Raw genomic sequence first — 12,275 nt, 5'->3', positions numbered from 1 at the left:
TTTAGCTTAAGGAGAAAAATAATCCCATCATATGTCCCATTTCTGAAGCCACTTTAGACCTGGCTTTGCTACTAGAAAACTTAAATATAAGTCTGTGGCCTTGTTTAATAAAGTACCCCCGGTAAGAGCTAGAAAACAGGGGCTGAAGAGATGGCTCAGTCCAGACAGAGTTCCCAGCACCCACATGGTGTTCCATAACAGTCTAATTCTGGACTTCCAGGGTCTGATGCCTTCTTTGGTCTCTGAGATCACTGTATACATGTGATGCACAGATACACATGCAGGAAAACATTCACTAACTTAAAATAAATAAAATCTAAAAGTAATTTGAGAAATACTAGAGGACACCCAGATTGGGTTAATAGTTTTTGGTGGCACTAACATTAAAGGGAGAACTGAGCAAAGTCTGAGTCTCAAAACTAATTGATCTCATGGTTCAAAGGAGAAGGAGGGGAAATCTAAAAGTCACAAACTCAGACATGTTTCGGATCCTTGTCCTCTGGATCCATCACTATAAATGTTCTCGGTCATCTGCCTCACTTGCATGATATTATTTCTCGATACAGAACAAACCAACCTAGGTTCACTGGGATTCCAGGAGAATTCAGAGATTGTGGCTGTGTGACCTCCATGGTGGGTTCTCCTCCACTTCTTGTGGCCTGTTCCTATCTAGCTTTATTTAAACCCCAGCCATCCCATCTACGATCAGTACTACCAGAAGCCAAAGTAGTCTCATTGTGAGGTGGTGACTGAACTCGGACTATTTCATCCTTATATGATGTACTGGCTGGTTTTATGTGTCAACTTGACACAGGATGGAGTTATCACTGAGAAAGGCGCTTCAGTTGGGGAAATGCCTCCATNAGATCCAGCTGTAAGGCATTTTCTCAATTAGTGATCAAGGGGGAAAGGCCCCTTGTGGGTGGAACCATCTCTGGGCTGGTAGTCTTGGGTTCTATAAGAGAGCAGGCTGAGCAAGCCAGGGGAAGCAAGCCAGTAAAGAACATCTCTCCATGGCCTCTGCATCAGTTACAGTTCTGACTTCCTTGGTGATGAACAACAGTATGGAAGTGTAAGCTGAATAAACCGGTTCCTCCCCAATTTGCTTCTTGGTCATGATGTTTGTGCAGGAATAGAAACCCTGACTAAGACATATGATTACAGCTTGAGTTTCAGATTTCTCAGATCCCACAAGGCTGCAGTCTTGCCAGCAGATCCCATGGCAAGAATAAGCTCACTCTAAGGACTGAAAAGCAAGCAGTCTACCTCAGCAGCATGGGCATCTTCTCAGTGGCTTGGAAGTATTCTTTGAGTGGCTATCACGAGTCTTTATGTTTATGATCATCTACAACTGACCAAGACAGATGCCAGGAAATGTGGAATACAGCTGTGTGTCCTGTCACGATGGGCTCAGCATCCATCGCTATTCCTTCCTTTGAAGCTGAACTGCTGTCCCATAGGCAGATGCTACTGTCATCTGGAGAACTAAGTACCCACTAAGATTTGCCTCCTTTCAGATGTTCCACTCGCCAAGGGTGTCTGGCTTAGAAGGATGCTTGTTCAGGCAAATTCCAGACTGTCACTGGATGGAGTCTTTCTTGCAACGATTCAAGCAAGGGTTCTGGGGGAATATAACAAGCCCTGTTCACTTCTTCATGGTTGATCCTGATTTCTATTTCAGCTTCTCACTGACAGAGCCCAAACTTTCAAATTCTCCTTCCTAACTATTGTGGTGTGATCCATCAAATTGCACATCATCATTGGGGAGCTAGACACGGGCAATCACAAAGTGAGCACCCTGTTCATCTGATGTATGTGTCCCTAGGACATTCAATGGATGCTGAAATCATTCCCTTCATGTCTGCTCTGGTGACATCTGGAAGTCACCGGGCAGTAAGACTGGCCTACTCCAGGCCATGGGTCACCACAAAATTATAAAGGAAGGGGCGTTCCTTTTCCACATTTCGTACTCCTCATTGATCATGGTCTTCTACTGAGTAGGCAAAGGCTGCTTCCTATAGTCACCAGTGATTGCTGGTGAGGCCCAGAATGGGCATGGGAGAAATCCTGGGGCTCTATGTTGTGGGAGGGGCGAGGAGACTGCCCACCTGGATTGAGAGTGGCTCAAATAAGAGGAAGTTATCTAGTAGTCTGGAAAGAGGAAGTCAAAGAGCCAAGGACCAGCCTGTGTAGGGCTCTCTCCTGGCTCTCAGGTAGTTTTCTGCTTGCTGTCTTCTTCCATGGCAGGTAGGAAGAGGTCAGGGTCTCTGCTGTCTCTATCAAGGTATGGATGTTCTTCTTAAACCTTTGATGTTATATTTTAAACCTATTTAGCTACCCCAAAGCCCCATGTCCAAAGCCTGTCATGACGCTGAGGGGTAAAGCTGATGTATGAGTCTTAGGGAAGGGTTACAGCCACAGCACACGAACTATCTCATGTAACCCCTCATAACTCCATGGCAAAGGCTCCAGTGAGGGTGAAGAAACTTAGAAAGATAGATGTGAGGGCTGGAGAGTCAGCAATTAAAAGTACTAGCTGTTCTTCCAGAGGAACTGGGTTCAATTCCCAGCACCCACATGGCAGCTCACAGCTGTCTGTAACTCCAGTTCCAGGGGATCCAACACCCTCACACAAACATATCAAACATAGATACAGGCAAAACACCGATGTCTAAATAAATAAATAGATAACATGTATGGGGTTGAGACGGGGTTACTTTGTCTACCCTTGGCTGCCCTGGAATTGTAGATCTACCTGGCCTTGAACGCACAGAGATCTGACTGCCTCTGTCTCATGAGTGCTGGGACTAAAGGCATGTGCCACCATTGCTTGACTAGTTGGAGGTCTTAAATCTATGAATGATAAGACTCCTCACCACCCAGAAGAATGAGACAAGAGGATTGCCACACATCTGAAGCCAACCTGGGCTGCATGACAGGTTCTAGGCCAGCCTGGGCTATGAAGTGAGTTGCCGTCTCACCCCCATTCCACCCCCACTCCCCGCCTCAAATAGCAAGTAAAGTCTTGGCTCCTGGGGTTACTGAGCTGTCCTGTTTGTTTTAAGCCAGTTGATCTGAAGGAACATGTGAATGTGAGGAGCATGAAGAGGTATACAAAAGAAGAGACATGTTTGCAGGGGTGTGTACTGCGGGCACAGGAGAGGGGGAACATTTTGGCAAAGGTTGGTTCATACTCAGGAAAGGCGGAGGGAGTCATTTGGCAGGAAGCAATCCTGGCGTGTTGGGGGTGGAGTTTGGAATTATGATGTCAACTATTATAGAGAAATGCTTGACTCATCCTTCCTCGCCTTCTTGGCCTCGTTCCCAGGTCTTGAGCCCCTTTACTGACACCAGCAGGTTTTTTCCCCCGAAACCGGAAGAAGAAGAGTCAAAAAGAAAGAAAACAACTAAAAACAATGACTTCTCTTCACACCTCGGCAATGAGAGTCAGACCGATCTCTCTGTCGGAGTCCAGGCAGAGAGCTCCTCCCACACAAAGTCAGTGCCGAGAGTGAGCTTCTTGCCAGTCCTCCGATGCCTAATTAACTCCCAGTGTTCTGCGGGCAGTGCCAGCCATGATCCACCTCCATTCAGAAAACATTCTTGTAGGTTCTCCTCTGAAGCCGGATCTGTGGAGGGTGCTGGAGAAGGAAGGGGCTCTTCCAGTTTCTTCTGTCCTTGGAAAGTTGTCAGCTGGGTCATGCTCAGCAGCTGTGTTGACTGAGAGGTGAATTCTGGGTTGTACACAGCATGCAGGGTGTGGCCCGTGACCGAAACAGGCCCATTTCCCTCCTCCTCCTCCCCGATCCTTTCTGCAGCCACTCTTTGAATGTGGCCACTGGGCTCTTGATGACTGTCAAGGAGGAGGCTCAGGAACTCTCTGCAGCCAATGTGTTGAAGTTGAAGTCCTGAATGAGAGTATTAAATACACACATACACACGGGATCAAGAGCAAGTTCACATAGTTCTGAAACTAATACTTCACGGACACTGAAACATTACACAATGCCAAAGGAACGTGGTGATCTTCATGGCAGAGAAGCGGGGGAGAATCAAGAATGTTTCCTGTTGTGACTATATATTCACCAAGTGCCAGGCCCTCTTCTAAGCATTCCACGTACATCAAGAGACTCTGTCAAGTAGCCCAAGGGATAGGTTCTATTATATCTATTTTATTTTAGAGACAAGGCTCTATTATAGCTCAAACTGGCTATATAGAGTGATGTTCAAGGCCTGATTTTCCTGTCTCCATCTCCCACCTGCTAGGGTTTTATAGATGTGTGCCACCATGCTGCACTTTTGTCTTCCTGTGACAGGTCAAAGACCAAGAGGTTAAAGGACTTGGCCAGGGTCCCATAGGAAGTGATAGAGGGCGATTCAAAGTCAGCCTTCAGAACTACCAAGCTAAGCTGCCTCCTGTGTGTGTGCTCCATTGGAGCCTTTGACATACCCTCTGACTCCCACCCTCCTAGAGAATTACGGTTGCTTGCCTTAATGACAGAAAAGTTACTGCCAGAGACTATAACATACATAGGCGCGTGTGTGTGCGCGCGCACACACACACACAGCTGACCACGCAGCAGGTTCAGTGTTTATTGAATGAATAAATCTGGGAAAGCATAAGTCTGACGCATCGACTATTTTTCCCTTCCTAGCTCACTGCCCCCCCCCCTTTTTTTTCCAGATCTTTCCAGGATTAAGTTGTCCAGCATTTCTCACTCTCATGTTAACTTTTGTACATTTTCTGCTTGGACAAAGACCGGTAAACGAACTTGAAGGATGCGAAAACTGCATAGAGAACTGTTTGTGGACACTGAGTCCAGTACAACTCCTTTTTCCTTTCCAGACCAATGAGGAACTCTTGTTACCTCATGGTCCAGATTGCCCGTAGGAGTCCAGTCCTGTTCCTATGCTGTTTGGATGCTTGGCGGACTCTTGATGGTGAAACCAGGACCAAGGTGATCCATCTATCGAGTCCACTGCTCCTCCCTTCCCCCATCATCTCTTGTGGAGAAAACATCTTTCATTAGAGAGATGACGCATACAACTGCACTTCTTAATTGGAACACAGAGAACTTGTCAACTTTGTTTGATAGTATGATGGTGAGGACAGAATATTTGGCTTTGGAGATATTTGGAGATAATTTGGAAAATCAGGTAGGACAGTAGACAGGAAAGCACTGTTTGCCGGGCAGTGGTGGCAGTTTGCCTTTAATCCCAGCACTTGGGAGGCAGAGGCAGGGGGATTTCTGAATTCGAGGCCAGCCTGGTCTACAGAATGAGTTCCATGACAGCCAGGGCTACACAGAGAAACTCTGTCTCGAAAAACCAAACCAAACCAAACCAAACAACAAAAAAAAGAATGCACTGCTTTGTTGATCTCAAGTTGGCAAAGTCAACCAACTTTGCTTCGCATCGTGGACTAAAAACGTTTTATTAAACCGGCAGTCAGATCCTCTGGTCCGGCCAGGGGCTTCGCCCGCTGTCGATGTTTGGGCTACAGATTACTCCGGCCTGGCTCTAGGAGTCGAGTCCGGGTCAGCGCCCCCGGTCCTCACAGACGCCGCCTTCCGGGTCGCTGACCCTGGATCCAGAGGGCGGGGCCGCGCCGGGTGGAAGCAGAGGAAGAGGCCGGCGTCCCGGGAGCGCGCGAGACCGTCCGCGTGAACGCGCCCGCCCGCCCACCCTCGCGCCCGCGCCCACGCCCGCGCCCGCGCCCGCCCGCGCTCCCGGGAAGTCTCGCGATGCGGTAGCCGGCTGCTCCTGCTGCGGGTGGCTCAGGCTGTTGCTGTGGTTGCCGGAGTTGCGGCGGCGACGGCGGCGGCGCTGGCGCGGGCGGCGGCGCTGGCGGGGGTGGCGGCCCCGGCGGATGTTGACATTGTGTTGTTGTTCCTGCCCACGGTAATGGCGGCGGTGGCGGCGGCAACGGCGGCGGTGGCGGCCGGGACCAGGTCTCCTCAGTAGCCGGAGCCCACACTGCCGAGCGCCAGCTCCGCGGCCTCCGCGCCCGCCGCCTCACCAGCCGTTCCCCGCGGCCGCCCCAGAGCCAGGGCCCCGGGCGGGGGGCTCGCCGGCGCGGGATGGCGGATTTCGATGAAATCTACGAGGAGGAGGAGGACGAGGAGCGGGCCCTGGAGGAGCAGCTGCTCAAGTACTCGCCCGACCCGGTGGTGGTCCGCGGCTCCGGTCACGTCACCGTGTAAGGCCCTGCGAGGGCTAGGACGAGGACGGGAGGCGAGGCGCGGGCGGGCGGGCGGGGTGGGCCCCGGGACCCCTTGGGGTCCTCCTTTTCTTGAACCCCCGTCCCCGGTGACTGGCGCGGGACGGGGGCCTTGGGGAAGCTCCGGCGATCAGGAAGTGAGAACTTGATCTGCTTCCATTTGTTTAGGACTCCCAAGTGGGGACAGACACTGCTTCCCCTCCCTCCTATAGCCCCGGAGCAGGCCCCGTGGCCCGCGGGGATGTGTGGGGTCCCAGCCGGGAAAATGGCTCTTTAGGGTCTGCCTGATGGGCCATCGGTACAGGCTAGAGGTGCACACACTCACACACACACACACACACGCGCGCGCGCACACACACACATCTTATGGGATCCATCTTTGTAACACCCCCCACACCCCTGTTATTCTTTGGGACTCTGCCTGACTTAACAGCCTATTGACATATGGCTCAGAGGTCAGATCTGAGGTGTTAAGATCCCAGTGGCAGTTGGTAAATGAGATTCACTGTCCTGTGTCTGTCACACATAACACGTAGGGGCTTCCCAGTTCCTCAAGAGTACATTTCTGCAAAACTGATTCGAGTTGCTGTCAATTATGTATGATAGAAATATACAGGTGGACGGAAAAAAAAGAGGAGGATACATCTGTTTACAAGGAATTACCGAGTTTCCTGTAATCCGGTTTGTTTGGGGGCACGGACCTAGGTTGGCTTCTTTGATAAGGGCCCCTGTGAGGTTTATTAGCAACATCAGAAGTCCCAATATTATTCAAACAATAAGGGACGAAAGCGTTCTGAAAGGTCGTGACTAATAAAGGAATGTAGACTTGGGGCAAATAATGAGTTGTCCGGAAGAAGGACGTTTTGTAACATTTCCCTGATAAAATCCGGAGTTTGTACAACTTAGGGTATTGATACTCCTTTGCAGCTGCTATCTCCAGTTGAAAAGTCATAGCTCAAACTTCCTGTACTTGCATATCACTTTATCACTGATAGAAAAAGGCAGCGAGCCTGAAGCTGTCTGGAGCGCTTGTCATTGTGTCTTGGTGTAGGATGAGTGGGGCGTGCTGTGGGCAAGGCGGTCAGTGAGGCTTCTCAGAAGATCGGCCCTTGTGCAGTCATCCTGACTAGCCATGTTGTTGTTGGGGTGTGCTTATGTAACGCCTTGGTGTCTTCGCACCTGTTAATGTGTGTATTTAGGTGACTTAACAGGATAAAAACACTGCATAAAGCATTGTCCCAGTACCTGGATAAGGAGATGGGACTTCGCACCATAATAACAGCTCTGTTTTAACTGTCAACACAAACTTAATTAAGGAATATAGCTAATTATGAATAATACAGCTTAAATGTATATCATAATGCTTATAGTGTTATAACCTGCTATTCAATTTTTAGTTTAACTCTTAGGACTTTTTTCTTTTTATTTTAAACTTAAGGGCTATGGGTGCTTTTAGAAGCAATTACAAACAAACAAAAAACCAACACAGTGATAGGTATCCTTAGTCCCAGTACTCAGGAGGCAGAGGCAAGTGGATCTGTGAGTTGCAGACTCCCCTGGTCTTCAGGACTACATAAAGGATTTCCGAACTTTTTCATGTTGTCTGTGGTCATCCTTAAACTCCTCCTGTCAAATCAAAGCTGGCAGAAGTTTATTTGCAGAGGTTCAGCTAGGGCTGGAGATGTAGCTCAGTGCTAGAGTGCTTGTCCTGGGTTCAGAGTAACCAAATAAGGTTCAAGTGCAGTTGTCATGTCTCTTCTGTTCAAGAAGAAGAAAAGCTAAACACGTTGTTGGGGAATAGAATAGTCAAAGTGCTCAGATAGAAAGTTGGATTCTAGTTGACTATTTGGAGTGGTTAACAAGAGTGTGAAGTAATTATTAGTGGTCTTTTCATCCTGTCTTTCAGAATCACCTGGCTTGCACTCAGGAACTTCTAGCCTTTATTATTATAAGCATTAGAAATTAGAAAGCATTAGTACTTCCATTTGCAGGACTAACAGTCATTTAGTCTAGTTTATCTGCCCATTAAGAACATGTGGGGAGCCCCTGCTGTTGTTCCAGCCCCCTCTCTCCAGGCCAGTGGCCACATATGAGTGGAGCTCTAGTTCATGAATAGGCTTGGATGGGGTTGGAGGAACGTCTTGGAGGTGGTTTTGATTGTCGGAATCTGCTGCAGACACTAGTGATGGTGGTGTTTGCCACCTTTGCAGGAAGCCTTAATATGTTTGTGATCTCCCTTAGACACTTCTGATAGGTAGTAACCTTCCTCTGCCACTTTTATATAAATTACTTATCTGTGTCTCCTCAGTTCACAGGATGACAGCTTTAGTTCATACCTTTCCAGATTAAGGAGTGAGATAATGTATGCAGAGAATACATGAGTGTGTGTTGTTGTGCTCAGGAAACACTAGCCTTTGTTAGTTATTACCCTCCTCAGGTGGCACTCTGCTTTGAGAAACATTGTGTAAAATATAGATTAAGAATTCAACATTGCCATTTTCAAACCAAACAGTGATTCATTTAGCTAATTCTCTTTTTACTTTGAACCAACTTGTATATAGAATCTTTGGTCAGCAAAGCCAAACCCTGTTTTGTGGTGATATAGAATTCTATAATAATGTAAAGCTTATATATGACAATCATGCATAATGTTTTGCATACTAGATTATGTAGCCAAGTTTGCACCTACAAGAGGTTTTGAAATTTGTGCTCATATGTTATAACTGTGTTTCACTTTCCTTTTCAAGTATAATCAGGAAAAGTGATTAATAATTACAGTAAACCATGGGCTGGAAAGATGGCTCAGCATTTAAGAGCATTTGCTGCTCCTACAGAGGACCAGGTTCGGTTCCTAGCACCCACATGATAGCTTACAACCATCCATAACTCCAATTACAGCAGGCTCAACAAAATACTCATAAACAAAGATAAAATAAACAAATCTTTAAAAATTAAAATTATAGTAAACCACATAAGCTTACTTCTCTTTTTGCTAAGGAGTTGGTTAAAGCATTCTTCCCTTTTACTTTGAAAAAAAAATATTATAAATGGTTACAGTATTGTCTGTCTGTAATCCAGGTCAGACTGAAAAGATTCAGGTCTGCCTGTGTGCTTGCTTTTGCAGTTGAGTCTGTCTTGTCTTGTCTTTTCTTTCTTTCCTTTTTTTTTTGGTTTTTCGTCTAATTTTTCTTAATAAGCTCACTAGTACTCTAATTTGAGAAATCATTTTATTTGTTTGTGATACGTTCTTTCTAGATATTCTAGATGAGTAATGTTTTTTATTTTTGATTTGCATGTGATAGGAGAAATCTTTTGTAGAAACATATTGAAGAAAAAAACATTTATGGGAAAAGAAAATGATAAATTCCCATGGTTTCATACTACGTACATACCTGTAACTTGGAAGACTGGAAGAAGAAAGAAGTGACAAACTTACTAGATACTGCTGGTCAAACTGATTGATACTCTTTATTGGAAGGGCATAAGCAATGTAAAACACACTGATGTAACTGACCCATATTTATAGACAGTCACAGCTCAACAGACTGCTGAGTCTATAGGAACCAGTGTGATCATTACCAGACATATCACATAATATGTCAGTATTTACTAATTTTAGTCCAACCTATTTCTTTTATACTCTAAACTACCTTCATTATGTTGTTTGATGGGATAGAACCACAGCAAAGCCATGGTGCCCAAGATCAGCCAGCTTCTAGCCAGTTAGGTTTAGTAGCTGGTAGCCTCTCGGACCATGTTGAAGAACAGTTTAGCCAGCCAGGGGCCAGGCCCAGAAACCGTGAAAGGGACATACAAATGACTTTGCTGGATGGCACTGGTTTATAATTTTAATGTTTGTAGAACTTTATCTCAGATTTCAAGCTTTTTTTGAGCATATTCTTTACTTCATGTATGTGTGAGGGCATGTGAGGTTCCTATGGGTCAGGCTTGGCAGCAAGCACCTTTGCCTACTGAGCCATCTTTCCAATCCTACTTTGATGTCTCATAAGGATGATAACTCTTAAGGAATGTGTTTGTATAAAAGAATTTTTAAAAGTTGAGGAATTGAATTTAAAAGTAATTCAAAGCTTGTGTTAGCTGATAATCTACCATTGTTGAGTGTATAATAGTCATTGGTATCTTATTTCAGACTCATCCCGTATCTGAACCAGACTTGAGGCTCTCCTAGAGTGGGCCTCATGTTTGATTTTTAACTTAAGTCTTCTCATTAATTTGTTCAGTAAAATAAAACCCTTTAAACCCAGCATTGAGGCAAAGGCAGGCAGATCTCTTGCATTTGAGCAAGATTGGTCTATTTTAGTGAGTTTCAGACCAGCCATGGTTACAAAGAGAAATCCTAGCTTATGAAAAAGTAAATAAACTTGAGCAAAGTAAATTACAGAGGCAATTAGTGTGATGAAGAATATGAAGGAAGACAGGCTATGCATGTGTTTTAATAGGACAACCATTCAATTTTAATGGGTGAACTTTGTTGAAGAAATGAGAACACCAGAGTCAGCTAGTGTCTCAGTGGGTGAAAGCCCTTATTGCACAAGCCTGGTGACCAGACTGGGTCCCTGGATCCCTGGAACCATACAAATGTGGAGGGGAAGAACTGACACAACCGAATTGCCCTCTAACCCCACATATCCACTGTGGTATACATCCCCCCCCCCAAAAAAATGAGATATATGGTAATGAGCTGAGGTTTCAAAGTTTTACTGTACTTGAATTTGAAAATTAACATATGGTTTGAATTCAGAGTTTTAGTTAGATTTGAGCTTATCTAGTGTGAAATCGACAAATACTTTAATTTTTATATGACTGGCTAAGAAGAATACAGGGACTAAGTCATGAAAAATAAATTGTGCATACTTATTTATGTTGATAAACAATACTCCAAACAATAACTTAAATAATATAGCTCTAAAAATTTGAGAGACACCTTGAGTTTATACTGTTACTATGTTACAGGCCCTGAGCTGAGGAAGAGCTCAGCTCCGGAATCTTTTAAATTAGATGTATTGATTGATGGATTAAATGAGTGGAGAGAGGGAGACCACTGAGAGCTTGAAGCTAGCCTGCACTAGAGTGCCGGCCCGCCTGCCTGCATGCCTCTGTCTGTCTGTCTGTCTGTCTGTCTCTGTCTCTCTGTTTCTGTCTCTGTGTGTCTCTTTTTCTAGCGTGCCCTGACTTGAAGCTCAAGCTATCCTCCTGCCTTAGCTACTACTCCTGGCAGGTTTTTGATAAGATAGCTGTCTTAGATTTTGTTCTCAGCAAGGTTAAGCCTTAACTATAACTTGAACAACTGATGCTCCTGAGCATTTGTACACTACTGTTTTCTGTAGAAGATTCTTTTGCTCACCTGACCCAGCCAGAGTCATCAGGCTGAGAGTCTAGGATATGTGTATTTATACAGGATCTTGATAGGCTGCTCTTGGACTCCTGAGCTGACTATGGGAGTTTGGCCTTCTGAGTGTTTTGTGCCTAATGAGACTCTAGATGTTTCTTGTATCAGACATATTTTATACATAGTGGGTGATGCCCTGGAAAGATGCCAGTAATGGTTTCGATCCTTGGATATGTCCTAACTGACCATAGACAAACTTCTCTGATTTTCTGTTTGCTCCTCTGCAAAGGGGATAATACCTACGTTGGAGGCAAGGTATGAGAATCAGAAGTACAACTGTAATTTTATGACCTGGACTCATCATAGGGATTCAACAAATTTATTTTTATCATGATTTTATTTTTATCCCTGTGTACACATGATTTCATTATTTTTTTAATGAGTATTTTTTTTTATTAGATATTTTCTTTATATACATTTCAAATGCTATCCCAAAAGTTCCCTATACCCTCCCCCTGCCCTGCTCCCCTACCCACACTTTTTGGCCCTGGCGTTCCCCTGTACTGGGGCATATAAAGTTTGTAATACCAAGGGGCCTCTCTTCCCAGTGATGGCCGACTAGGCCATCTTCTGCTACATATGCAGCTAGAGACACGAGCTCTGGGGGTACTGGTTAGTACATATTGTTGTTCCACCTATAGGGTT

General features: G+C 45.5%; 1 protein-coding gene and 1 pseudogene across 1 annotated transcript in view; one reads left to right on the top strand and one right to left on the bottom strand.

The window, feature by feature from the left end:
* Window positions 1-465: 465 nt before the first annotated feature.
* Window positions 466-1,984, bottom strand: LOC110294870 (annotated as a pseudogene).
* A 3,752-nt stretch (window positions 1,985-5,736) lies between these two features.
* Window positions 5,737-12,275, top strand: part of Chic2 (cysteine rich hydrophobic domain 2) — a 39,792-nt gene continuing 33,253 nt past the window's right edge. The window contains exon 1 of the mRNA XM_021163817.2: window positions 5,737-6,199. Coding sequence (XP_021019476.1) covers window positions 6,081-6,199 — 119 coding nt within the window. The 5' untranslated portion in view covers window positions 5,737-6,080. The remainder of the gene's footprint in view (window positions 6,200-12,275) is intronic.

The sequence above is a fragment of the Mus caroli genome, chromosome 5 (genome assembly GCF_900094665.2).
Source record: "Mus caroli chromosome 5, CAROLI_EIJ_v1.1, whole genome shotgun sequence".
In the NCBI taxonomy this organism is placed as follows: Eukaryota; Metazoa; Chordata; class Mammalia; order Rodentia; family Muridae; genus Mus; species Mus caroli.
Note: the sequence above shows the minus strand (reverse complement) of the source record. Positions and strands in the feature narration are given on the sequence as shown.